This window comes from Benincasa hispida, chromosome 4, assembly GCF_027475165.1.
Source record: "Benincasa hispida cultivar pf3 chromosome 4, pf3_genome.v1.1, whole genome shotgun sequence".
NCBI lineage: Eukaryota > Viridiplantae > Streptophyta > Magnoliopsida > Cucurbitales > Cucurbitaceae > Benincasa > Benincasa hispida.
The window spans coordinates 41,099,620-41,126,234 of NC_143481.1; the positions used below are offsets into that span (position 1 = coordinate 41,099,620).

At 39.4% G+C, this 26,615-nt stretch overlaps 1 protein-coding gene and 1 pseudogene across 5 annotated transcripts; both read right to left on the reverse strand.

Annotated features, from left to right (window-relative positions):
* Positions 1 to 1,340: 1,340 nt before the first annotated feature.
* On the reverse strand, positions 1,341 to 13,602 carry NOL (NYC1-like protein). Of its 5 annotated transcripts, none has more exons than XM_039029386.2 (14): positions 13,245 to 13,602; positions 12,767 to 12,835; positions 12,104 to 12,165; positions 11,865 to 11,963; positions 10,529 to 10,596; positions 10,397 to 10,445; positions 10,234 to 10,319; positions 4,153 to 4,210; positions 3,520 to 3,570; positions 3,153 to 3,203; positions 3,023 to 3,064; positions 2,172 to 2,282; positions 1,992 to 2,069; positions 1,341 to 1,687 (listed from the first exon to the last, which is right to left on the reverse strand). In XM_039029386.2, the coding sequence occupies exons 1-13, from the start codon at positions 13,516 to 13,518 to the stop codon at positions 2,022 to 2,024; spliced, it is 1,068 nt and encodes a 355-aa protein (XP_038885314.1). In that variant the 5' UTR covers positions 13,519 to 13,602; the 3' UTR covers positions 1,341 to 1,687; positions 1,992 to 2,021. The 5 variants fall into 5 exon arrangements, with proteins under 5 accessions (XP_038885314.1, XP_090169160.1, XP_038885313.1 ...); XM_090313034.1 differs by having other exon boundaries at positions 11,865 to 11,951; positions 13,245 to 13,601; XM_039029385.2 differs by lacking the exon at positions 1,341 to 1,687 and adding an exon at positions 1,707 to 1,901.
* Positions 13,603 to 16,432: 2,830 nt separating this feature from the next.
* Positions 16,433 to 20,956, reverse strand: LOC150036706 (uncharacterized; annotated as a pseudogene).
* Positions 20,957 to 26,615: the final 5,659 nt, after the last annotated feature.

A 26,615-nucleotide genomic window follows, 5' to 3' on the forward strand; every position in this document is an offset into this window, starting at 1 on the left:
ATTATTGGCGTTATTTTAGATAGAAGAGTGACACTTAAATGTTAATATTAAAAAAACCAAAATCTTACTATTTAAATCGTAAAACCAACTTTTAGTTTTTTTTTACCAATTTGTAGAATATGGATTTACCTTCTAAAATCTTTGAAATGATTTTAGAAATATTGATATCTATTTTTCTCTACTATTATGTTGCATCAGTGTACAAACTTTTTTTTTTTTTTTTTTTTTTTTTTTTTTTTTATACACTTAAGCCATAATTTTAAATTCCACCATTTCATTAGAATTATGTAATATTTGAAAACATCAAGGGATAAGTTATTTAAAACATATCGTTGAACTTTTTTTTAGTGAAACAACAATAGGACGTCGTGTGTAATATTTTTTAGATCTAAGAAAAAAATGAAATAGAATAAAAATAATTAGATATAAAAAACAGTCATAGAAAGAAAATAAAAAAAGAGAAAGGAAGAGTTGAGAAAGAAAAGAGAAAATAAAACTCATATGAGCCAGACAGAGAAAGATGAGAGAAAATGAGAAAGACGAACCAGAAGGAGAAAGAACAGATAGATGAGAGAAGGGGAGTAAATGTGAAGAGACACATGAGAGAGAGAAATGACAAAGTAATTGAGAGAGTTGGAAGAGTAATGAAAACATGTGAAAAAACGAGTGAGAGTGAGAGCGATAAAATGGTGGATAATTAAACCCATGTTTTACTTTTATCGGTGATCGTCGAAGTTGGGGACACAAAGGTGGTAGTCGAAGTATGTCACTGAACTTGCTTGTGCGAAGGTAGTTGTTGGAGTTAGTCGCTAGAGTTGTCGTCGGAGGTGGTTAGTGGAACCCAAAGTTCTTCATCAAAGTTGGTCATGTGAATGTAGAAGTCAGAGTTGTTTTATACCAAGGTGGTTGTCGAAATTGGTTGCCAAAGTGTCATTGGAGGTAGTTGTCGGAACTCGGAGTTGGTCGTTGGAAATGACCATCCAAAGGTGGTCATCGGAATATGTCGTCTAAATGTGGTAGCGGTAATCGCAAACGGAGACCGGTGGATGAAACCATTAAAAACATTAGAGAGAGAATTGAGGAAAGCTAGAGTGAGTTGGAATAAGTTGGTAAAATAACCAACTCAACCCACCAACATTTAAAGTTGGTTGTCAAATATTAAGTTCGTAAAAAATATCACTTAAACTGAGTTTGCTTCTGAGCCTAGTAGCAAAGTAGCTAGTAGTAAGCTATGAAAGTCATGGTAGCTGCCACCCGACTCTCCTTGGGTTGTCAAACACACCCTTAGTTTGGTAACCTAAACTAAAAGACAAATTCACCTTATCAAGCTAATCTAGTCCTTTTAGTTGAAACATTATACATTCATTATACCTTATATATTTGTTTTGTGTTTTGTTTTAGAGAGGTGAATCTCCACCACATTGAATTCCAAATAAATAATGGAATTTGTTTTGCCCCACACCCTAGAACATCTTTAACTATGGTTGACGAAAAATCATTCAATGTGGTTGCCTCTTAGCAACCACTTAAATGTGGATTAGAAAACTTGCATGCTCCTAATAACCACTAAATACATTTGTACTTCTGCAAATTCTCTCTTATACACTCAACGCTACAAAACTGTCCACCACATCATAGCAGCCTCCAACAATTGCTCCAAAAGTTAATGCAACCCCCGTTCAATTACCTATGTTCAGCCAATGATATGGTAAAAAAATAATAGTGCTACAACTTTTAAGCAAATATAAACAATAAGTTACAATTAATCATTTATCGAGTAAATCAAAGAAAAAACAACAGTTCTTCAAAATATATATACAGAGAGAGAGAGAGAGATGAAAGACAAGAGGGCATCATTTCTTTGCATCCTCTTTTAGGAGCAGTCCAACGGGTCCACCATGCTTCATCAATATGGCCAGTGAACAAATTGTGAATATAAACCATTTCACTGGCTGAAGAACAATAAATAAGAAACTTGACAGAGAACTTACAGGATGGGAAATTGTACTTCTAAATTCTTATCAATCTTCTAGCAGATATCTGTTTCTTCTTGCACCAAAAGCAAGTCTCTGAATGCATGGGAGACATGAAACAATTAATTGGATAGCATGAAGAAGGGGAAAAAGAAAAACGTTTCAACTTAATTGAGGAGTAATTAATCATTTCTTAACTGAGAAAATCTGGGAATAAGCTTTCAGTCCAGTGAGGAAACGGATGTATGTGGGCCTTGTTGAACCATTGGTTGGGATAGATCTTATGTTTGGGACCAGGTATTCTGCGACCTGTAAACTCAGATATCAACCACCGGATGAAGAAAAAGGGCAGATGCAAAAAAATATTATAAGGCTTATAGTGATCTATGGATTTAGTACATTTACGATGTTAGTAGCAATGTTCTTGTCCACGAAGGATGTAATGAAACTGTAATAGGTGTCAACTTATCATGAAACATAATGAGATTGTCCACATTTTCTGCACCAAATTTACAACTGTTCTCATTTGGGCTCTATTTGCTAACCATTTGATTTTTTATTTTTTAAAATTAAGCTTATAAACATACATTTCACCTCTAGATTTCTTTGTTTTACTGTCTACTTTCTACCAAAGTTCTTAAAAATCAAGCCAAGTTTTGAAAACTAAAAAAGAAATAGTTCTTAAAAACCAAATGGTTACTAAATGGGACCTTAGATTTTTAGTTTTTAATTTTTGAAAAGCGAGCTTGTTTTCTCGTAGTTTTCATCTCTCTAATGAATCATTTGGTTTCCTATCCAGCTTTCAGAGGGGAAAAAAACTTACAAAAACTACTTTTCTTTCATTTTCAAAACTGAAAATACCAAATAGTTATGCTTAATAAAATTCACAATCGTGAATGAGACTTGATCCAAGAGGAATTTTCTTAGGTTTACAGCCATGTAATATGTTTATTTTGGATCAAGGTCACTATAAAATACAGAAGACACTCTCAACTGTATGCTAGGAAAATATAAGTATGAAGATAACGAAATTCAAAACATAATCTTACCACTTCAGGTGGTTCCGCCAAAACATTGATGAAAAATTTCGCCTGCAAGAGACCAACTAGTATGATGTTTCCAAATTCATGAAGTTATTAAAATAATCTAATTTAAAATAATCTATAATGCCTCATCAACCTGCTTTGTATTAGCACCAGACATGAGAAGTTCAGTTGTAACCATCCCAGGCTGCAAAACCAAAAAACACAAATAACATTATATAAGGCAAAGAAAAGAAGATGTGATTGTATGGTGTTAAGAACCTTTCTGATGGACCTTAGATGATGTGAAATTTTACGATTTCAATATATTATGTTCTTGAATACATCCCTGGAATGTCAAGGATCTTATTTATGAAAATGATGCAAGATTCAAAATAATACTGCAAAATCAACATCAGAAAAACATAAATAAACTTCTCAAGCAGTTTTGAGTCCTTGACAAAAGGGTTGAGATAGAAGGTTTCACACTCAAATTGAAGGCATAAAATTGTGTAGGAACACACCGAAAGATTGTGCACAACAACATTTTTCACGTCCTGCATCTGCAATTCAGCCTGCAAATAGTTTTTAAAAATTATGGAAATATCGACACTAAAAGCGAAAACAGTAGACAAGTTATTTAAAGATGGTTGAATGACGAGTAAAAGGAATTGAAGGGAGTAAGAACGAGGAAGAACAAGATATTTAGATTCTTCGAATTTTTTTAAAGATCAATGATAAACCCATTTCAATTATTTTTTGTTGCTTGGTGAAACCTTGGTACTCTAGACTCTTGAGGGCAGCGACTTTCCTTGGACTTTATTATTAGATTCTGATGGTAGGTAGTTCTTGAAATGCTTATTCACCCTGTAATACAACCCAGGGATCTTCATGAGTCATGACTGAGACCATCCCAAATAGGCACTCCAAATGCTAATAGATTTTCTAGCCAATCTTATACGTGGTCAAAATTGGTTATCCTCGGTATGTCTACTATATTTGAATCAAACAGAGCTGATGCAGGCTACTCTATATGATGCATAACACATCGATGCTTCGTTTTTAAAGTACAATCCTGATTAAAATCTAATTTATTTGAGAGAGAGCGCGCGTGCAAGAGAGAGAAAGAGAGAGAGAGAGGCTCAAGTAGCCAGTACCTGTAACGACTTTGTTAAATGGACAACACTTCTTTTAGTTGCCCCGTATGCAGCAAACCTAAGGAAAGACAGAATTATCAACCAACAACATTTCTGAGTAAGTGACCACTACATAAACAGAGTAAATGCATATAATAGGCTCATCCAAGACAAAACCAATCATTACCATAATTTAGTTTTCTAACACAGATTTTGAAGTCTTGTCTAATATAGATGTTCAAACTGACTGGGTCCATCCTAATAATTTCACATGAGATTATCCTTATATTCATCAGAAATGTGTAAGATCTCGCTCCCTGAAAATCGAAATAAAAGAGCAACAAACAGAAAAGAGCAAAATAGAGACAAGAAGAAGAGTGAAGATGATCGAAGATGTAGCTCTGCTACTCCTTGCTTTTATTTATGCACGATTTCTTCTATAATAACCCCTCCTTACAATCGTTCAAATAGCCTCTCTAAACCTTCCTCAAAATGGAGCAAATCTCTCCCCAAAAAGTACTCTCCCCTGCCTCCCCAAAAGAAGAAATGCAAACAAGGAATACCCCAAAACCTTAGAGAGAGCTGGGCACTTCTCTCCTACCTAAAAGCCTCCTCACTTTTAGCAAATTCCTTTTCTACCTCCTTCAGTACGATCCCTGCCCTTTTGTAACAGACTCGTGGTCCCCTCCATCCTCTCTCCCCACATTCTTTCCTTGATCATCATTGGTTGTTGTGACATTTCTTTTTTTACCCCTTCTTTTATAAGTATATATTATTTGTGGCCTTACAATACCCCCCTTCTCAAAATGAACCTTGTCCTCAAGGTTGAAATGAGGAAACTGTTGATTCAATACCCGAACATCTTCCTAAGTCGCTTCATTCTCGGACATCCCCTTCCATTTGACCAGCCACTCGTGTGTTGCCATGTCTCCATTCCACCGTACCCCCAAAACAGTCTCAGGTGCAGTTTGTAGCTCAAACTCTTCAGTCAACATGGGAGGGTGCCGTTGGATCTGGTGGCCCTGTCTGAGCTTCTTCTTGAGCTGAGAGATATGGAATACGTTGTGTATTTCAGCTTCTGGTGGCAGGCTTAACCTGTAGGCTACTTCTCCCACTCGTTCAGTTATTCTATAAGGTCCATAGAACCTCGGTGCCAGCTTTTCACTTCTTCTTCTAGCCAATGTTTTCTGTCGGTAAGGTCTCAGCTTCAAGTATACTTCTTCTCCCACCTCAAAATTCAATTCTCTCCCATGTTTGTCGGCTTGCTTCTTCATTCTATTCTGTGCTATAGCCAAATTCTCCTTCGAGGCATTGAGAGCTAAGTCCCTCTCTTGCAACTGTTGTTCCACGGTGTTGTTGAATGTCTTCCTGTCCCCATAAGTGATTAGGGGTGACGGTGGTCTCCCATAAACGGCCTGAAAAGGGGTGGTTTTGATGGAGATATGGAAAGTTGTGTTGTACCATAATTCGGCCCAAGCTATCCATTTGTTCCATTTCCTCGGTTGTTCATTAAAACAACGCAGGTAAGTCTCTAAACATCGGTTCACCCTCTCCGTTTGTCCGTCAGTTTGTGGATGGAATGTACTTCTTTTAAGTTTCGTTCCCATCGTTGTAAACATCTCCTTCCAAAAATTGCTCACGAAGATTTTATCTCGATCAATCAAAATAGACATGGGTACTCCATGGTGTCTTACTACTTCCTCAATAAATATTTCCACGACTTACTTTGCTGAAAAAGGGTGTTTGAGAGGGGTGAAGTGAGCATACTTACTCAATCAATCTACCACCACCATAATAGCATCATACCCTTCAGCCTTTGGTAATCCTTCCACGAAGTCCATGCTCCAATCTTCTAATATCATGTATGGAATAGGGAGTGGTTGAAGTACGCCTGCTGGAGTGAGGGTCTCAAACTTGTTTCTTTGGCATATTTCGCACCCCTCAACATACTTCTTTACATCAGATTTCATTCCCTGCCAGTATAGCTCTCCACTCATTCTCTTGTACGTTCTCAAGAATCCCAAGTGTCCTTCTAATACCGAATCATGGAATGTATGCAATAGTGAAGGGATTAAACTAGATTTCTTTGATAGCACTAACCTGTCCTTGTAAGTTAAACGATCATGTTGCCACTTATATCTCGGCATTCCCTCTGGATTTTCCTTCAAAAGGGTGATAATTTTCTGTAGATCCCCATCTTCCTTCAAAAGGGTGATAATTTTCTGTAGATCCCCATCTTCCTCCACTTCTTTCAAAACAACTTCAATATCTATAATAGTAGGTGCTGACAGTGTACTCAATTCCCCTTGTTCTCGCACTTTTGACAAGGCATCTGCAGCTTTGTTTTGTAATCCCGGTTGGTATAGGATTTCAAAATCATATCCAAATAGCTTGGTTAACCACCATTGGAACTGGGGTTGTACTTCTTGCTACTCTATCAAGAATTTCAAAGCCTTCTAGTCCGAAATCACTGTGAATTTGCTTCCCAAGAGATAGTGTCTCCATTTTTCTACTGCTAGAACTACTGTCATCAACTCTTTTTCATAAATAGACTTCCCTTAGGCCCTTGCTGATAATTTCTGACTGAAGTATGCTATAGGTTTCGAGTCTTGGGACAGAACAACCCCTAAGCCAGTTCCTGATGCATCTATTTCTATCACAAATCCTTTTGAGAAGTCTGGGAGGGCTAGGACGGAGGCCGTGACCATGGCTTGCTTCAGATTCATGAAGGTCTGATTGGCTTCTTCACTCCATTTAAATGAATTTTTTTTTGGAGAAGCTTGGTAAGAGGGGCTGCTATATTCCCATACCCTTGCACAAAGCGTCGAGAGTAACCCGTGAGCCTAAAAAATCCTCTTAACTCAGACACATTCTGAGGTTGTGGCCACTCCCTCATAACTTTAACCTTCTCATCATCAACTTCTACTCCATTAGCTGATATCCAATGACTCAAATATTGTATTCGCGCCTGGCAAAAGGTGCATTTTTTTTTATTTGCATACAGCTTGTGATCACGAAGCACATTGAAGACCACTCTCAAGTGTGTTTCATGTGTTGATAGGTCAGGGCTGTACACCAATATGTCATCAAAGAAAACCAGTACAAATTTACGAAGGAAAGGACGAAAAACCTGGTTCATTAATGATTGAAAGGTAGCTGGTGCATTTGTGAGTCTAAACGGCATGACAAGAAATTCATAGTGACCTTCATGCGTTTAGAAAGCTGTCTTCTCGATGTCCTTCTCATTCATCCTGATTTGGTGGTACCCTGAACTCATATCTAACTTAGAGGAACCTGCTAACCCATGTAGTTCATCTAACAGCTCTTCGATGACCGATATAGGGAACTTGTCAGCCACTGTTGCTTGGTTTAGTTTTCTATAATCAACATAAAACCTCCATCCTCCATCTTTTTTCTTCACTAATAGGACCGGGCTGGAATATGGGCTGCGACTTGGCCGGATGATCCTTACTTTCAGCATTTCCTCCACCAACTTCTCAATTTCTTCCTTCTGGCAGTGGCCGTATTTATATGGCCTTACATTGATTGGTCTCTGATCCGTGCTCATCGATATGCGATGGTCTACAGCCCTTTTAGGTGGTAAAGCCCTTATCTCCTCAAATATGTCCTTATTTTCTTCGATCAGAGCTCGAATCATTGGTGGAAGTTCTTCTGCCTCATTGAGTTCCTCTTTCCCTTCATTTTTTTCTTCACTGTCATACTCATAATTTTGAAATTCTACCAAAAAAACCCTGGTCATCCTCTTCCCATGATGTTGTGAATGTCTTGAAGGAAACCTCTGCCTTGGTTAAGGAAGGATCACCCTTCAAAATGACTTGTGAGTTCCCTGACATAACTGACATGGTTAAGGATGACCAATGTACTCCCATGAATCCCGTCGTGCATAACCAAGCCATCCCTAGAACCACGTCCATCTGTCCCAAATCAATCGCTAGGAAATCGGCCTTCACACTGAGGTTGGGAAGTTTAAGATCAATCGCCTTGCAGATCCCTCCCCCTCTTATAGCATCCCCATTTCCAATGACTACAGAAAAGCTCTTCCTATTCATTGGTATTTTCAGTTCGTCTACTAACCTTTTATACACAAAATTGTGTGTGGCTCCGCAGTCGATCAACACTACTACCTCTTCCCCCTTCATTTTCCCTCTCAGCTTCATCGTCCCCCGGGCTGATAGGCCATATATCGATCTCAAAGCAATTTCGGCCGGTTCCTTTGTTTCTTCTTCTTTTGGCGGCTCCCCTTTTTCCTCCTGCTCCAGTTTGAGTTCTTCGATATCATTGGTGATGAATAACATCAGTTCCCGGTTCTCCTCCAGCTTGCATCGATGGCTTGGGCTGTCTTTCTCATTACAACGAAAACATAGTCCCTTGTCCAGCCGTTCGTGAAACTCACTTCTGAAAGTCGTTTCATGGGTGGCTCCTTCTTCACGAAGTTGCTCTTCACAGGTAGGGTGATCCTTTTAGTCCCTTGTGTCTCCAAGCTCTTCTCGCTCGTCAGAGTCGAATTTTCTTTGCCTTGGGCTTCCTTTTTGCAAGGCCCAACAACCCCCAGATCTACTAAAGCTATCTTCAGGGCTACATTGCGGTCGCTCACCAGTTGGGCTTCATACATACATTCCTCCAGATTGGTTGGTTTTCTACTGATCACTTCGGCCCTTAAGGTTGGTTCTAGTCCATTTACAAACGCATCTCTGAGAATTTCTTCCGCCAGGTTGGGTAGGGGTGCCGAATATGTGACAAATTTCTTCACGTACTCTACATAAGTTCCTTCTTGCTTTATTCTTAACAATCTCGCGCTCAAGCTCCCTTCTCCGGTCGGTCTATAGTATTCGAACATCCTCTTTTTCAGCTCCTCCCATGTTCTAACAGTCTCCGGTTGTGGCTCCAATGAAACCAGTCCACTTCCTCCGGCCCAAAGCTGATGACCGCGACCTTAACCTTCTCCTGATCAGACAGCTTATGGATTTCGAAGTAGTGTTTTGTCCTATACACCCAAGACTCCGGGTTCTCTCCAGCGAAAACGGGTATTTCCAGCCTCTTATACTTGCTTTTATCGAATCCCCCTCCTCCATTGCTGGGGTCGACACTGTTTCGTCAGCCTTCCCTTTCATTTTCATCCTCCTCCCATCAGAAGCGCCCGACTCCTTAGCCTTTCGAGCCGCATTGCTTTCTCTCATCTCCTCTGTCAACTTCTCGATATTCTTGCACAAAACCAGTAGCATCTCTTTCATCTCCGATACTTCCTTCTCATTCTTTTCAAGCCTTTCTTCTATTTGTTTCTGAGCCATCGCTCGTGCACGCCCCAGGATGAAGCGGCTCTGATACCACTTGTAAGATCTCGCTCCCTGAAAATCGAAATAAAAGAGCAACAAACAGAAAAGAGCAAAATAGAGACAAGAAGAAGAGTGAAGATGATCGAAAATGTAGCTCTGCTACTCCTTGCTTTTATTTATGCACGATTTCTTCTATAATAACCCCTCCTTACAATCGTTCAAACAGCCTCTCTAAACCTTCCTCAAAATGGAGCAAATCTCTCCCCAAAAAGGACTTCCCCTGCCTCCCCAAAAGAAGAAATGCAAACAAGGAATACCCCAACACCTTAGAGAGAGTTGGGCACTTCTCTCCTACCTAAAAGCCTCCTCACTTTTAGCAAATTCCTTTTCTACCTCCTTCAGTACGATCCCTGCCCTTTTGTATCAGACTCCCCACATTCTTTCCTTGATCATCATTGGTTGTTGTGACATTTCCTTATTTACCCCTTCTTTTATAAGTATATATTATTTGTGGCCTTACAAAATGCTTAAGAGATAAACCTTCAGATGTTTCAGCATGAAATTAATTGCTCCATCTGCTAATCAAGTAATGGAAATAAAAAGCATATGCCAGTGCGTTGCTGCAATTCTAAAGCAATTACATCATATAAGATTGAGCACATTGTGCATGACATTCCAATGAACCACATATTTCTTGTGCTTTTCTCATGTCATCTACAGTCTTCTTGAAAGAGCGTATGTAAGATAAAGAACGTCATAACAAGCTCAGACATAAGAGAAAGAATGCAAGTGATAGAAAGAATGGCACCTAGGGGTGGGTCGACCATCAGAACCAGCCCCATCAATGTTGAAAATATGACCCCCTCGAGGTTGGTTTAACATCATCTTTATTGCCTAAACAAGAAGTTAGGAACTTAGCCTGATTTACATGTCAAAAATACAATAGAGTATGTGACTGAAGCAGTATATACCTCTCGGCAACATATCATCAAACCAAGAGCATTTGTAGTGACAACTTCACTGCATTAGAGAGTGTCTAAGGAATAAACTAAAAGGATTTCTATTTCATGTCATTGAGGTTTGGGGATCAGGAGGAAGCTCACATGAGATCTTCATCTGAAGCCTCGACCAAAGGCTTAAAGCTATAAGCATTTGATCCTGCATTATTGATCTGCATGGTTCTTCCAAAAAGTTAAAATAGCAATAGAAGCAAACAAAATTCCACCAAACCAATAATAGGGCATAAAACAACAGACTCGTCATATCCTCTCATGGCTTTCAAAATTGATCAACAGTTTAAGTAGTAGACAATGAAATGTTTCTAGATCTTTTAAGTCCAGTTTCCTACGATATGTGCACAATGCCATATTGAAAATGTACACTTTAGCCTAGAACATCTAAGGACTGTCTTAGCTTTAGGCGAATACCTCTCAGATATATCACATGTTATTATTAGAATTGTTTGAAAAAAAACCCCTCAATGACATGATATGAATATTCACATCATATGACAAAAGACAAACTGGGTTAAGGCACTTTTTTGTTGGACATCTCAATACTCAATAGCATCAATATACATGACAATTTTCTTTTACATTTCAACAGGTCTAATTTCATAATTGCTATCGTTATCCATACAGTTTGCTTAATTACTCAAGTATGAGAGGATTATAAATGATATATATCTTGTAATATGTGAATTTGTGAGACCTCTGTAAATACCTATTCACGGAAGGGTAAACTGGGAAGTGGCTGAGAAGTAGTTAATGTGGGACAGAGTTGGGTTGGTGTGGTTGTACTGTCTGTAGGGGAGAGATTTTGTGAGGATTTTGGGGGTTTGGAGTTGGCAGGTATTTTGGTAGACTTGAGTCTAGAGAGGAGAGGGCCAGCTCTCTCGGAAAGCTGGAGGGGAATCCTAGTGGTTTGGATGTGAAATTTCCTTTTGTTTCAATTTCGGATTCATAACACACTGTATATTAAAGAACTCTGGATATATCAGTGTTGCTGAGATGTTTGGGTCTCTGTCTTGTGTCTGTTTGGCTGTTTTGTGCTTGTTTGGCTATTTTCTGCAGGTTAAGGAGCTTGGATACCTAACAGAATCATTCTAGAACAGATATCATGTTATAGTATCAAGATTTTCTAAGGTTTCAATAAAATTCCTATATTAACCACATCGTACTAACCATGAATCGGCCAATTGTAAAAGAGACGAGTTGTAAATTTGGATGATCTCGAAGTTACAGGCATATGTTCAACCCTTAAAGGCCACCTATCTAATATATTCAATATTATATAGGTTTTTTCCTTTTAGAGTAAAAATACTGTATAGATTCTTTGACGCCAAATAAACATACATTCTAGTCACTAGAAAATACAAATTAAGATATACTCATCAGTCTTCATGAAGAAGGGGAAGAGAGAAGAATTTGAAGTAAATACCCATATGTCAATATATTTAAGATTTTTCTGCACAAACGTGACTAAATTCTTTATATCCTCTCCTTCTCGCACATCACATCTAGTACCCTGGAAAGGAAACTAGATTTAGGCCAATGAACTTGACGTATCAGCAACTGCTCAAATTGTAAATAGTACATGGAAAACAATGGAATGATAGAAAAATGGTAACTAAATTTCTGCAGAGAAAAATTAAAATGGAAAAGTCTAGCAGGAGGTACCCACACATGCTGCTCCCCAAATTCTTCTCTCAGGCTTTGAACAGATGACTCAACCCTCTCAGCTGTTAAAAGATTTGTTGAGCAAATGTGAAATGGTGCATTTCATTTACAGACAAAACTTAAACTGCTTCCGAATCTTAACATTAATGTGTATATAAATATTTTTTAGGCGAACATTAATGTATACTTGAACTGCTTTAACAAGTGTAACTCAAAGCCTACTAAGGATGCTGACACCAACCACAAATCAAAATGGAAATAAACATAAAATTATAATGTTCCAAGCATCTTGATAATCCTAGACCTTTCCAGAAAAAAGGAAAAAAAATCAACAAAAAAAACTAAAAAGGTGCAAGATCCCGAGAATGACTAGAATCCAAACCTAATCAATCAACACAAAAACTAATAAATGTGCAGCAACAGACATATGTCTATAAAATAAAAATAATTACAAACACATAACTGCATAAGAAGCCATATCTTGCATATTAAAAAATAAAGGAAAACCAAGTCCATTTTACATGATAACATACAGTCATTATGGGATGTTCTACAATACCGTACAGATATACTCAGAGTCCTATGTGATTTGTGAGTGTGCATGAACGGGGGAGAAAAAAGGTCAAGAAGGAAATATCATGGTGATCCTAGTGCAAATGTTACCTGATCGTGAACAGATAACGACATTGTCACCTGCTTTCAGAAACTGTCTAGCCAATGCATATCCTATTCCTGGATAATTTGCAAATATGAGTAGAAAACGACATAAGAATGGCAATAAGGAAGTCAAAGACAATAGAATCAGCAAATTCTTTGTAAGCTCTCATAAAGAGAACTCTACCAATCCCATGGATCTGTAAGTAGACTAGAATTACATGAACAAGGGAATTGAGGTTATAATGTGAAAATATAATTAACATTTGCCGTGGAATGTGGAGTTGGATTGGATGGATACCCTAAGAAGGACCGATTGTTCTTCGGTCCTCGTAGGAATAGAGTTTATAACATCATATGTCCAAAGGCCTAACTTATTTGGTTTATGAATAAGTTGACAGTTGAAAGTATATCTTGGCACTCCATTCATTTAAGGACTCAGACTTCAATCACGAACGAGAAAGAGACAAAAGAAAGACCGGCACACCTTTAGTAGAGCCGGTGATCAAAACGTTGTAAGGAGGAGCCATAGGCTCCCTCTGCTGAGATTCTTCGGCGTTTGTCGATACGGAATTCGAATTCACGACGCCATTCGTCGGAATGTTGGATATCTCGCGCGAAAGAGCTAGGGAATGGCTGAAACTCTTCAAATTGTAGAGTGATAGGCGGATTCGGGAAGGAGGAGAGAAGAAGAAGCCATGGTTATGGTAGATGAACGGAGACGGAAAGAGTAGGGAGGAAGAAGAAGAAGCTGAAGCCATTTCGCGCGGTAGAAATTTCCAGATTGATTACTTATGGATAAAACTTTTTTGTTTCTCGTTTTTCTTCAAGCATCGTCAAGTTGGTAATCATCATTCTTCCCTTTTATGAAAATTAATTATGGGATAAAATATCATTTTCGTCCCTTAACTTTAATTTAACACATTTTTCATTTTTAATCCAGGCACTTTTTATATATTTTATACTAGATTATTAGTTAATTTTTTCATAAAATTTTACCATCTATTACCACCTTTACTATAAATTTACATATTTTTATTATTTTCATTATTATTATTATTATTACTTAATCAATATCAATTAAAATTTTTTGAAGAACTAAATTTAAGTTTATTGGACGTATAAGGACTAAAATGAGACATTTAAAAGTAAAATGATTAAAATTAAATGTAACTCTAAAAAATAGGGACTAAATTTATCTTTTAACCTTAATTAATGTATAATTAAAAAAATGTCAAAGCCAACCACCAGGGCTGAACTTCTCCTCCCTTCCCCAATTTGATGCTCTTTACACATTGTTCGCACGAGGTTTCCGGAGAAACGTGTTTCGTGGAGTTGAACTTGAGTTGGTGTTGATGTTGGAGTTGATTTGATGCGATGTAGTTCGATCTCTAATATTTGATCATCTGATTCTCTCTCAGTTTGGTGAATATGCTTGACTTGGAGAAGGAAAGCACCGAACGTTCTTGAAGTAGAAGTCTTGGAAGCTTGGAGTAGAAGTCTTGGAAGAGTATTTGTGTCTTCAAAGGTCTTCTGCCTTACAGGAGTGCAGCTTCAGGAGTCTTGGAAGAGTATTTGTGTCTTCAAAGGTCTTCTGCCTTATAGGAGTGCAGCTTCAGGAGTCTTGGAAGCTTGAAGTAGAAGTCTTGAAAGAGTATTTGTGTCTTCAAAGGTATTCTGCCTTATAGGAGTGCAGCTTCAGGAGTCTTCAGGAGTCCTCTGCTTGTTAGTGAATTCTCTCTGAGTCTTCTGAGTATAGAAAATGCTGCCCTTACAAATGAAGAGAACTTCTCTATTTATAGAGTTCTAGGTGGGCTTCATGGGCTTGGTTGGTCCATGGGCCTGACTCTTGGGCCCAATTAGTTGGTTTTGGGTCTGATCTAGAATTCGGGTCCAATTCAACTTTTGTGTAGTTTGGACTTTAAGCCTAAATAATAATATCAAATTGAATTTGATCTCATTTGATTCATTCGCGTGACATCATCGAAACTTGTCTTCAATTCAATTCGAGACATGTGTCAACTTCTAATTGGACCCAAAGTCAATGATTTAGAAATTCGTCGTTAATTTAGCAAATGACGTGGTGACTTGTGATTGGTCCAAAATTTCCCATTCAACAAATGCCCCCTTTTCGAGATTTATGCACGTATATGGGTGGATGAATCTTGAAAAAATGTAATTTGAGATCAAAGTATGATTTTTTACTCTTTTAATTTGGTGCATCATTATGATCAAAATATGAGAATTTAGCTCAAAATTTTGATTTGAAATCTTGTTCGTTTGATACACTTTCGCTAAATAAACTTTAATTTGAACTAAAGTAGGATTTATATTCCACTTTAATTGTAAATTTAATTTAACTTAATTCGAATTTCAGAATAGAATTTGGGGTGAAATTGAATTTTGATCAATTTTGGTTTGAGATAAAAATTTGGGATATGCTCAATTTTACTTGGAACTGAGTATAGAAACTAAGGTTGATTTAAATTTGAGATAAAATTTGGAATATAGCCAAATTTTGACTCGGCATTTTATTCATAACTCAATATCTAAGGTTAACTATTCGAATATTGATAAAATTTGGGATATGGCCAAATTTTAATTTGGGACGGATTTGATATTTATCTCACCCGATTTGGCTAGCTTGAATTTAGAATAAAAATTTGGATTAAAAGCTTTAGACTGAGATTTGGAATAATAGTTGATTTTAATTCCAATTTGAATGGAATATGAATTTGAACTTAAATGGAAGAGATTTCAGAGAGCCAACGTATTGGAAGACAACCTTACTAGCGAGATCAGGCCATTACCAGTGATACCAAGCCATTATCAGCGAGATCAGGCCATTACCAGTGATACCAAACCATTACCAGCGAGATTAGGCCATTACCAGCGATACCAAGCCATTACTAGCGAGATCAGGCCATTACCAGCGATACCAAACTATTAGTGAGATCGTGGGAGAGAGCGAGATCAGCGAGAGCATTTAGAGCGAGATTGTGGGAGAGAGTGACATCAGTGAGAGCGAGATTTTGGAGAGAGCGAGATCGTGGGAGAGAGTGAGATTGTGAGCGAGAAAGTGGGAGAGAGCGAGATCAGCGAGAGCATTTCGAGCGAGATTGTGGGAGAGAGCGACACCAGCGAGAAGATTTCGAGCAAGATTCTCCCCTTTTTATTATTATTATTTATTAATAATTTTTTTCTTTTTTCTTTTTTATCTCAGGCAGCCGTCTGCTTTATGGCTAGTGATACTAACCTTAGCGAGATTTCCTTCTCCATACTGTTGGCTTATGCCAGATTCTCTCAAGTCTTAAGCTCAAAACTCCTCGCCGTTGAATCTGGGGATTCAAAACTCCACCGTGACCCCAAATTCAGGCAACCTCCAATCGAGCATGATCTTTTTTTGTTGACTCTTAACTAATTTAAGCAAGAATCGGAGTTCCACAACAAAATAAACAGTATTCAGTTCGAGTAACCCGTGATTTTATCAGATTTCAACTGATTAGTAGAAAAAAAATCCCATCGAACTTAGCTATATAAATACTGGCAGGACGCATGCTCTTCTTCATCTTGTAGTGTGATCTCCTTCGTTCTTACGTCCTTTGCAGTTTGAATTGTGATTCTCTTTCGATCTTACGTTCTTTAAATCTTTGTCAATCGGACTCGGATTGCAAATCAGCCTTGAATTGCAGTAGGAAGCTGTAAGTGAGGAGAAGGGAGAAAGAAGGAAAGATGGGGAATTAAGGCTTCACTCCCTTTTTTGTTTTCATATATATATTTTTTTCTTTTTTTTTTTTTTTGCTCTTTTTTTTATTATTTATTATTATTATTATTATTATTTTACTAACTTGCCCCCCTACTATTTTTTTGTAGGAGTTACGGTGCAACCAAAGGAGCACAACAAAACAAGTTTTTTTTTTTTTATTCTCATCGACCCGTCTTTGGTGCGCTCGTGTATCCTGATCGTCATGGGAGGGGCCCCGTAAAGGCTTACAACTCCTCCATTTGATCACCTTAGGTGGATCCCGAAAAGGTCTACTTTGTAGCACTGTTCGTATATCTTGATCGTCATGGGAGGGGCCTTGCAAAGGCTTATAACTCTCCCATTTGATCACCCTAGGGAGGATCTCATAAAGGTCTACCTTGTAGCGCCGCTCATGTATCCTGATCGTCATGGGAGGGGCCCCGTAAAGGCTTACAACTCTCCCATTCAATCACCCTAGGGAGGATCTCGGAAAGGTCTACCTTGTAGCGCCGCTCGTGTATCCTGATCGTCATGGGAGGGGCCCTGCAAAGGCTTACAACTCTCCCATTCGATCACCCTCGAGAGGATCTGGGAAAGATCTACCTTGTAGCACCACTCATGTATCCTGATCATCATGGGAAGGGGCCCCGCAAAGGCACACAACTCTTCCATTCGATCACCCTAGGGAGGATCCTCGAAAGGTTTGCCTTGTTATGTTACTCCTTGATCAAAATTTGAAGATAAGGGAAATATGCCATTGAGTATTTGAAGATGAGGCGAATATGCCATCAAACCTTAAAGATGAGAAGAATGTGCCATCAAGATTTTGAACGAAGTTAGGTTGGCTAGAGTCGATCTCGCATACAAGGCGGAGCCAGACGGACCAGAGTTTTCCTCGCATATGAGGTAGAGCTGGGCAAACCAAACTTGATCTCACATATGAGGTGGAACCACACCCACATTTTTGGAGAGGAAGCGAAGCTACACTAATTTTGGAGAAGGGGTGAAGTTGTACCAATATTTTGGAGAGGAAACGAAACCGTACTACGACTTTGAAGATGGAGTGAAACCGCATCATCAGTTTGGAGATGAAGTGAAACCGTGTCATCAGTTCGGAGATGAAACGAAGCCACGCCACGACTTTGGAGATGAAGCGAAGTCGCGCCAACATTTTGGAGAGGAAACGAAACCGCACCACGACTTTGGAGATAAAGCGAAACTACGTCATGATTTTGTAGACCGAGTCATTGAAGATGGAGCCGAGCCATGCACACCAACCTTGAACTTGAAGATAGAGAAGCATCGACGGGACCTTCACATTTGAGTTTGACAAAGCATCGACAAATCCTCTGCATTTGAGTTTGATGAAGCATCGATGAATCTTCACATTGAGCTTGACTTCGTGACTTTGAGCGTGAAGATGGAGCATCTAAACTTGAAGATGGAGGAGCGTATAAGTTTACTTTTAAAGAGGAAGCGAAATGCATTCCACGTGTGTGCCTTTTATTTACCGTGTTGGCTCCTTATGAGGGATGAACATCTTTAACCCATTGTGTTGCCCCTAATAGGGATGAACATCTTTAATTTGAAGTGTCATTCTTTGACGGGGATGATCAACATCAATCTTATAGTATTATACTTAGGTGGTTGTGGTATCTCTTCTGATGGGCTAAACTTAAATTTCTTTAAGTTTCTTTCGTACCTTTAAAGAAAGGGATCGAATCATGACGTAGTTCAAGTTTTTTTTTTTTAACTGGACTGAACTTGAAGTTTCTTTCAAGCTGCCTATATACCCTTCTTAATGATAGGGATCAAGTCATAATGTAGTTCGAAGAGATTTTTTTTTTTTTTATGCGCGACTGAACTTAAATTTCTTTAAGTTGCCTACGTACCCTTTATAATGAAAGGGATCAAGTTGTAATGTAGTTCATATATTTTTTTTGGGCAGTTCACATTTTAAGCTCATGTGGGCTAGAAGCATCATGCAGTTTAGGCTCGTGCGATGAGGAGCTTCTTCATTTAAACTTCAGAAGCTCTTATTTCATCATAGTTTTGATTATTCTCTTCATTTGTAGGATTCGTCAATATGATGAGTTTTGACTTCACTATCAAGGAACCTTCTGTACTTATGTCAATAGAAAATTTCCTCTTCATGCGTGAAAGGACACGACTGTGAATCTTTTCGTCGTTGTTTTCTTCATGGAATGACGTTGGCTTCAAGATTTTCATCCTTCCTTTAAGTTGATCGCTTGTTGTCTTGATACGATCAAAAGTAGATGCTGGAGGTTAATCTTTCTTTGATGTGGATGTACTTAGCCTTTTGAAGGCTGAAGTTCGAGCAGAAGTAGTCGTTGGACATTGGTCTTCTTCTCCTACTGTGGCCATACTCAATCTTTGAAAAACTGAAGATTGAGCACTTGAAGGCTTAATACGATCGAAGACATAAGTTCTTTGCTTCATTTCTTCTAATTCTTTGACTTCTTCAGCAGTCACATGATTGTTGTCGACTTCTACTATGCCGATAGTGTGACATGCAATAACTTCTGATACTTTCTCTGGATGATTATGGAGAAAGCTTTTTGGGAGAAATTCTACCAAAGTTGCCGGCCGTCGGAATTGAGGGAAGTCTTTGTCTTCTTTCTTAGCAGGCTTAGGCTTCCGTGTCATCTTTTTGCCTTTCTTTTTATGAGTCTTGTTTCTTCTTCTATAGCTTCGATAGGAACGCGACTCTTTTTGGGTGGAGTTTGGTTGTCTTCTCTTTCGATGAGTCACTATTATCCACCCTTCGTTGTCATCTTCAAAAAGCTCATCTTTCTTTTCGGAATTTTCTATTTGAATCTCTTGTTAGAACCGAACAACTATAGGCTCGAATTCTCCAAACTGGATCGGACTTTGTCTTTGAGCATGGGACACAAACAGTATTGGAACATTTGAAGTCACTGCTACTATAGCGTGATTTGTCTGAGCTACTTTACCCAAATCTAGCTCAATCTTCTTTTCACGGCCAACTTCATAATTCGTTCCTTCAACACGAAGCACCTTTCAACTGGGTGACTAATGACCCGATGATACTTGCAGTAGTTAGGATCATCTATTTTTCCTTCTTGTTCCGATCGCTTGCATTCCGGTAGCTGAATAAGTTGCTTCTCTAGTAGTTGCTCCAACATATCTGCCACACCAGAGTCAGGGAATGGATAAACCTTCTCTTGTCATTCTTTAAGAGTTGGACGACGTTTCTCGCCCTCATTGTGCCTTCTTTCAACTTTTGTTTGTTTTTCTTTGGAGGAAAATTTCAGCGGGGTCACATGAACGACCATAGATTCTTTTGTGGCACTACCCACGATCTTTTCAGTGCCCTTGGCATCATTTTTGTATTTTCTCCCTTCAGAGACTAGGAAATCTTTAGTTCCCCTATTGGTAATGCTCAGCTCCATATCATGAGCGCGTGTTGCCAGCTCCTCAATAGTACGAGATTTTATCCCTTGTAGGATGTAAAGAAGCTCCCAGTGCATGCCTTGAGTGCACATCTCCACTGCAGATAATTTAGTTAGTCTATCTTTGCAATCCAGACTTAAAGCTTTCCATCGGTTGATGTAATCGATGACTGTCTCTCCCTTCCACTGTTTGGTGTTTGTCAGCTCCATCATGCTAACAATACGCCTTGTACTGTAGAAGCGGTTCAAGAACTCCCTTTCTAGTTGTTCCCAACTGTCAATCACTTCTGGCTCCAAATCAGTATACCAATCGAAAGCATTTCCTTTCAAGGTACGGACAAACTGCTTGACTAACTGGTCTCATCTGGTTCTTGCATTTTCACAGGTTTCAATGAAGTGTGCAACATGTTGTTTTGGATTGCCCTTTCCATCGAACTGCTGGAACTTTGGAGATTGATACCCAGCTGACATTCTGAGGTTGTCGATTCTTTTAGTGTATGGCTTGGAGTACATAAAGGAGCTTTGCAACGGTCCTTCGTACTGAGCTCTTATGGAGTTTGTGATCATATCCTGGAGCTGTTGAACTGACAGGGAGGCAACAGAGGTGGATTGTGGTGGCTGACTTTCCTGCAAGACAGTCTTTCCTTTGTCATTGGCTTTTGTAGCTGGGAATTGACTTGATTCAGCAGTATCTCGAGCTTGTATCTAATCTCTTAAAGCAGCGATTTCATGATCTCGCTCCTCTATAGCCTTTATTAGGAGGTTTATCTTTACCTCCATCTCTGCCATGGTCGACTCAGTCGTTACATCAGTCATCATGACAGTCACTATATCAAGATGTGATTCTTTCTCTGATAGATCAGTAGCAGAAGCATAGTTGTCGAACAAGGGATTTTTTCTAATGACGATCCCACCTTTAGGAGATTCCATCAGTTGGTCCCAGATTTCCTCCATGATGACAAAGCTTATGTAAGTGTTGCTTGCAATGGTAGCTTTGGATGCAACTTTCTTTGGTGCCATTTGTAGACTTCTTGTCTCGGATGACGAGAGAGAGATGAGAGGTAGAGATGTTCCACTGGGCGTGCCAATTTGTTCGCACGAGGTTTCCGAAGAAACGTGTTTCGTGGAGTTGAACTTGAGTTGGTGTTGATGTTGGAGTTGATTTGATGCGATGTGGTTTGATCTCTAATATTTGATCCTCTGATTCTCTCTCAGTTGAATGAATATGCTTGACTTGGAGAAGGAAAGCACCAAACGTTCTTGAAGTAGAAGTCTTGGAAGAGTATTTGTGTCTTCAAAGGTCTTCTGCCTTATAGAAGTGCAGCTTCAGGAGTCTTGGAAGCTTGAAGTAGAAGTCTTGGAAGAGTATTTGTGTCTTCAAAGGTCTTCTACCTTAGTTATCTTTTCTTTTCTGCTTCACACGTAAGACTTGCCACCACATCACATGATCTTTGTATAATCTTCACAGTCAGCCTCAACCTCAGTATTTTGTATCATGAAACCTTTATCTTGTATCATCTTAGATTAGGTTTATTACACTTTATTTTATTATCGCATTTTATTGCTTTCCTTTATTTTATCGCATATTTTAATATTTGTACACAAATACTTTTATAAATTGAAAAACCTGGTCGCATGTATCATAAACATAAGGCAATAACCTCAAACAGTCCTATGTTCGACCTCAAATCACATCGAGAAACTTTCGGTAGAATTATACTTGGTTCCAAAGCAAGGAAACTTGTGACGAAACACAACATACTACAAGAACATCCATAACGCATATCTAGAAGTAGTATCTCATAAATTGAATCTAGTCAGGTCATCGTTGTATATCTTTGGACTTGAACCGTGCTTGCATTGTATATCTCAATTTAATGTCATCAAGTTTATGGCGCCGTTGCTAGGGATCTGGTTAAGGGTTAGTATTGAATATTTTTGTGTTATGTGCAGGACAGATCTCTTTGTACTGACTGTTCAATGCAGAGAGCAGTCTGACGGCTTATGAGTGCTGGAGTGATCTGGTAATTCTAAGCGGACCCAGAGATCAAGTGTATTATTCGTGCAAGGGTTCATTAGGGCCGAATTATTTGGTGAGAAAGCATGGCTAATGAGAATGTGGCACCCGCAGGAAACCAAAAGGAAAATTTACTAATGCAAGATCCAGTTTTTCTTGCTGCTGATCATAACATCCCTATGAGGGATTATGTGGCGACGGATTTTTATAATTTCTCACCAAGAATTTCAAGACCCATGGTTGAAAAGAATGTAAGCTTTGAGAGATAAAACCTATTATGCTGCAGCTGATTCAGAATGTGGGACAATTTGGAGGATTACAAGGAGAAGACCCACACGCTCATTTTACGAATTTTGTAGACATGTGCAGCGCATTCTCCATGCCTGGTGTAACTCAAGAAGAGCTTAAACTATATCTGTTCCCATACACACTACGGGATGAAGCAAAAAGGTGGGCTCAAGCTTTAGAGCCAGATGAGATTAATTCATGGCAGCAGTTAGTTGATAGGTTCATGAACAGATTATTCCCTCAAGCCGTCTACGTAATGAGACAGAGGGATGTGCTGAATTTTGAACAAAAGGGTTATGAAACCTTGAGCACCGCTTGGGTGCGATTCCGACAGTTAGTGAAGAGCTGTCCGCATATCGGGATTCCCGATAGTATTCTGATGGAAACATTTTACAATGGCTTAGCCCAATCAATTCAAGCAGTTGCCGATGCCTCCGTAGAAAGGGGATTAATGAATAGATCATATACGGAAGCAAAAAATATCTTGGATCGCATCTCGCGACATTCTGATGAGTGGATTGATATCGGGCTCGAGGTAAGAGGTCGGGAGCAAGAAAGAGTAGAAAGTATCGATGTGTCAACGGATACAATGAGTGCACTGGTTGATCAAATGACCACAATGACCTCACTCCTCCAGACAATGGCTAACCAACAGAGAACTCTCTCGCAAGGAGCAACACAAGTTAATGCTCAAGGTATACCACCTTGTGACCAACCGTTCTTATATGATGCCTCTTGCAGCACCTCGTCTCTGAAGACGTCGTTAAAACACTATATTGAAAAGAGCGAGGCAACGAGACAATCGCAAGCTGACGTCCTTAAAGAATTAGAAGAGCAGATAGACCAGCTTGTGAGGGAATTAAAGAAGAAAGCGTCTGGTACGCTACACGGCAACTCAGAAGCATCGGGGCCACGAGGAAAAGAACAATGTCATACAATGACATTGAGAAGTGGCAAAACAACAACCCCTATGCCATCAGTACCCGATGCGACAACGACACTAGTAGATTCGACTGTTGATGATGACCAGTCAACTAATATTGGAAAAAATGCCAGTTCAGACGTAAGTTCACCTACAAAAGATGAAGCTTCTCAAGACATGAATTCTAAAACAATGCAACCTCCAGCTAATGAAACACAGCAAGCATAGGACCTCAACAAACAGCCAAGTGAACAGAAATATGGCGGGACCCTCCACCTTTCCTGTCCAGGCTGCAGACGAAAGATAATAGCAAGTAATTTCAGAGGTTTCTGAACGTTCTCTGACAGCTACACATTAACATTCCCTTAATAGAAGCACTAGAGCAGATGCCGAGTTATGTAAAATTTTTCAAGGATATTCTTGCCAATAAAAGGGAGATTGGGGAAAATGAAACAGTTGCATTAACATATGAATATAGCGCGCTGTTTCAAAACAATATCCCCACCAAAATGAAGGACCCTAGGAGTCTTACATTGCCATGCACAATAGGAGGGAAGATGGTGGAAAACGCGTTGTGCGATTTAGGGGCAAGCATAAATCTAATGCCCTTGTCGATTTTTAAGAAGCTGGATATCGGCAACGCAAGACCAATCACGATCACATTATAGTTAGCCGAAAGATTGATAAAGCATCCTGAGGGCAAGATAGAGGATGTACTCGTGTAAGTGGACAAGTTTATCTTTCCAATAGATTTTGTCATATTGGATTACGAAGCTGATAGAGAAGTCTTTATCATCTTGGATTGCCTATTCCTCGCAACAGGGCGAGCACTGATCGATGTGCAAAAAGGAGAATTGACCATCAGGGTCGACGATCAAGAAGTAAAATTCAACGTATTTAATGCACTGAAATACCCAGGTGATATGAAAAATTGCCAATATATTGAGGAACTGTGGGAAGAACTTTGGCACAAACCCCCGAAGGAGCTGGAAGAAGAAGATTTTGAAATCGGCGCAATGTTGGAAGAGGACTGCGTCGCAATTTATGTTGAAACAAATTTTGAACTGCTCAAGTTATCTGAACGAACATCACAACGCATTAAGCCATCTTTGGAAGAACCACCTGTGATAGAGTTAAAGCTGTTGCCCATGCACCTTAAGTATGCTTACTTAGGGAGTAACAACACATTACCGGTTATCATTTCTACATCGTTGAGTAAGGAGAAAGAAGATGTGTTCATACAGATCCTAAGAAATAACATAAAATCTTTAGGATGGACCTTGATAGACATACGAGGAATCAGTCCCTCTTATTGTATGCACAAGATTCGTCTGGAAGAAGGAAAGACTGGATCAGTAGAAAGGTAACGTCGCTTGAACCCTGCCATGAGGGAGGTCGTGAAAAAGGAAATAGTAAAGTGGCTAGACGCAGGTGTCATCTACCCGATATCTGATAGTAGTTGGGTGAGCCCAGTGTAGTGTGTTCCAAAGAAAGGGGGGATGACAGTTGTAACTAATGACAATAATGAATTAATCCCCACAAGAACGACTACGGGGTGGTGAATTTGTATGGATTATCGCAAGTTAAACTTGGCCACTAAAAAGGACCATTTCCCACTCTCGTTCATTGATCAGATGTTAGACAAACTTGCGGGGAATGAATTCTTCTGTTTTTTTTACGGCTATTCAGGGTACAACCAGATAGCAATTGCGCCGGAGGACCAAGATAAGACAACATTCACGTGTCCATTTGGTACGTTTGCATTCCGACGCATGTCATTTGGACTCTGTAATGCGCCAGGCACTTTCCAACGTTGCATGATGGCCATATTCTCAGATTACTTGGAGGAGTCAGCTGAGGTATTCATGGATGATTTCTCAGTCTTCGGCAATAACTATGACTCCGGTTTATCTAACCTTGAAAATTTTTTGAAGAGATGCGTGGCAACAAATCTTGTTTTGAACTGGGAAAAATGCCACTTTATGGTGGAAGAAGGAATAGTTCTCGGTCACAAAATCTCTAAAGTAGAATTGGAAGTTGATCAAGGAAAGGTCGACGTAATTTCAAAGTTACCCCCACCAGTGAACGTGAGAACACTTAGGAGCTTTCTGAGACACGTTGGGTTTGATAGAAGATTTATTCGCAACTTCTCCCAGATCGCAAGGTCCCTAAGTGCGCTCCTTGAAGCTGACCGAGAATATAATTTTGATGATGCATGCACCAAAGCATTCAACACATTGAAAGATGCGCTTATCTCCGCACCCATTTTGATTGCGCCAGATTGGATGCAACCATTTGTGTTGATGTGCGATGTAAGTGGATATACTATGGGCACAGTTTTAAGTCAGTGCAAGGACAAGGTATTGCATCCCATTTATTATGCAAGTAAAACATTGAATGATGCACAGGAGAACTATACAACCACAGAGAAGGAAATGCTCCCAGTGGTGTTTGCACTGGAGAAATTCCGACAGTACTTAATTGGAACAAATTTTGTGGTGTATACGGATCACTTTGCGATCATGTATTTGTTGACAAAGAAGGATGTAAAATCGAGGCTTATATGGTGGGTGTTGCTACTGCAAGAGTTTGACCTAGAGATCAAAGACCAGAAGGGCACCGAGAACCAAGCCGCTGATCATTTGTCAAGATTGGAGAATTGCGAGGTTCAAGGGACAGAAAAAGATATTGAGGAAAGATTCCCCGATGAGCTGCTAATGGCAGTAGACATTAATGTTCCCTGGTGTGCGAACATAGTAAACTTCATCGTTTGCGGTCAAATACCGGATGGCTATACTTATCAGTAGAACAAGAAGCTAAGATATGATGCCAAATTTTATTTATGGGACGATCTATTCCTATATCGACTTGGACCTGATCATATATTATGTCGATGCGTTCCTGAGCACGAAGTCAAGCATATTTTAGAGCTTTGTCATGAGTCCCCATATGGAGGACATTTTGGGGGGCAGCGAACCGCAGCAAAGGTCCTATAGTGTGGCTACTTCTGACCAACACTGTTTAAAGATGCCCATGCCCACATTGTGCAATGCGACAAATGCCAGAGAATGGGAATATGTCGAAAAGGAATGAAATGCCACTGACGTCAATCTTAGAAGTGGAATTATTTGATGTTTGGGGAATTGACTTCATGGGCCCGTTTCCATCATCAGAAGGTCATCACTATATTCTGGTCGCGGTTGATTACGTATCAAAATGGGTTGAGGCCATCGCATGTGCCAAGAATGATGTGGCCACAGTGGCGAAGTTTCTGAAGAAGAATATTTTTGCTCAATATGGGACACCACGTGCCTTAATCAGTGATGAGGGCTTTCACTTTATCAACCGCATAATTGCCAACCTGTTAACTAAATTTAACCTTAGCCATCGAGTTGCAACTGCTTATCACCTACAGACTAATGGGCAGGCGGAGATTTCTAATCGAGAGATCA